Source organism: Nanorana parkeri, unplaced genomic scaffold, assembly GCF_000935625.1.
Source record: "Nanorana parkeri isolate BGI_ZX_2015 unplaced genomic scaffold, ASM93562v1 scaffold758, whole genome shotgun sequence".
Classification (NCBI taxonomy): domain Eukaryota; kingdom Metazoa; phylum Chordata; class Amphibia; order Anura; family Dicroglossidae; genus Nanorana; species Nanorana parkeri.
In genome coordinates, this window is record NW_017307026.1 from 469,422 (window position 1) to 471,697 (window position 2,276).

Sequence of the window (2,276 nt, forward strand, 5' to 3'; positions counted from 1 at the left end):
CAGACAGTTGGCGACTTCCGCACACTGCGCACTTCAGCATGCGCTGACCCCGCTCTGTCTTTTTACGTGGCCTACCACTTCGTGGCTGAGTTGCTGCTGTTCCCAGTTGCTTCCACTTTGTTATAATACCACTAACATTTGACCGTGGAATATTTAGTACCAAGGAAATGTCACGGAACACCCGAATCCAATGATTTGGAGGGGTGTCCCAATACTTTTGGCAATATAGTGTGTATATATATAGATATAGATATATATATAGATATCTATATCTATATATATTGTACACACACACGTATACAGATAGATAGATAGATAGATAGATAAAAACACACATACCCACATACACAAATCTCATCATCCATTTACACATTCAGTCATGAGGACCGTACAATGACCTACTTCTTTTACTCTTTCTTCTATTTTCAGTCTTCTTCTTACTCTGCATTATTCATTTTTCATTCTGTCTCTATCTTTTATCTCCACAAGATCAAGGCTTAACGATTTTCTCTCTACCCTATTTTAACCAAATAAACATTGTGATGTCTAAGATGTTAACCTTTTTACTGAATAGGTTTGCCCTCATTTTGCATTTGACTGTAAATTCTACAGCCAGAATCAACCAATCATAAAGACTGCTTACGACTAAAAAAGTTATTTTTTTTGATAAGGAGATAAAAATGTGAATGTTAAATTAGACCTCTTGTATGTTGGAGCAAATTGTGTTGCAGGTGTAAGGCTCCATTCACACACAGTAGGAAAACCGTGCGGAACGAAACCGCGCAAACTTTAACATACGTGCGGATTTCGTACATTTGCGGCTATTGCTATAGCTGGAACGTGCGGAATCCACCCATAAAATCGTGCTTGTAATATTTTGCAGGACGCGTGGTTTGAAGTGTGAATGTTGCAGGGGTAAATCTGCAATAGATTCAAATACACCTTACTGTTAGATGAAATTGTTGCAAGATCTTCCATTTGTTGCATGGACAGAAGACAGATTTCTAATGGGCGTCTACAACAAGCTTAATGATTTCCAGGGCATGTGTTTTTATAGCAGTTAAGTTTAAAAATGATCAAACAATATAATAAAAAATAAAAGTCACCTGTTTGTGAGTCACTGATGCTGGCAGCGGCAATGTCCTGCTCTTCCAGGCTATCTGATAATAAGAACAAGAATCGTTAGGAATCATGTAATGGAAGAAGTAGATTAGCAACACTGAATGACATGCTGAAAGAGTCAATAATCAAAATATTTTTTGTGTTCTATCATTAGTCATTGATAATTAACAAATCGAGGTTGCTTTGAAAAGTTTTTTCCTTGACAGCAACCAGCATCACTCAGTAAGCTGGTCAGGTACAGCAGAAGCTACAGCCAAACATATTATACCCTTGACAAATCACTCAGAGCATACTGAATTGTAGTGCATAGCCTGAAAACCGTTGCTATGTCAATAGTAGCCACAGATACGCACTTCATTTCGCCAAATCCTGAAAGGTTTTTTTTTTTAACTAATTACAGCCCTAATTTGCATATTACTATGAGCTGCATATACACATTATAAATTATACTGTACAACATTTTCTATTCAATCTAGCTACTGCAAACTAAAATTGACTAAAACCAACACTCAGAATCAAATTTGTTGCAAAAAGGGAAAGAGATAATAATAATAATAACTGCAAAGATTTGTAAATATATGCCACAAAAACAATGTTTATTATACTGTTCCATTTATAGATTATCCCCTTCATATTTTGGAGAAACTATGGAAAAGTTTGAACGAGGGATGCACACATACCAAGCTCAGCAAAATGCCCCCCCTACAATCGGCACAAATAAAAACTCTGGTGTGTTTCTTTAGTGCTTGTGTTGTTTTGTGCCGTAACAATTAAAATTTGTGCTGCTTTAATTTTTAAGATAATAGCAATTGTTTTTTTTAAGGCGATGACATCACCCAACCCCCCTTTCGGTTTTTTTCGTTCAAGTTATTAACTATCTATTAAAGCAGTACAAATCAGCACAAACGTAACACTAAGGAAACACATTGGAGTTTTTATTTGTGCCGATTGTAGGAGTTCTGATACCAAGGTCTCATACTTGGTAAAAGTACAAGAAATTATACTTTCCAGCTCCAACATTAGACTAGAGGAAAACTCAAATGTTAGGAGGCAGCTGTCATTTTTAAGGCGCATACGGGGCTCCTGGGATTTGTACATCCCTGTTTTAAATGTATGATTTGATAGATAGATGTATGATTTGAGATTACATATAT

General features: G+C 36.2%; 1 protein-coding gene across 2 annotated transcripts in view; it reads right to left on the reverse strand.

Annotated features, from left to right (window-relative positions):
* Positions 1-2,276, reverse strand: part of PFKM (phosphofructokinase, muscle) — a 79,869-nt gene that overhangs the window by 56,617 nt on the left and 20,976 nt on the right. For both annotated transcript variants that reach the window (XM_018564542.1, XM_018564541.1), the window contains exon 2: positions 1,107-1,160. In XM_018564542.1, the coding sequence (XP_018420044.1) occupies positions 1,107-1,160 (54 nt within the window). The remainder of the gene's footprint in view (positions 1-1,106; positions 1,161-2,276) is intronic.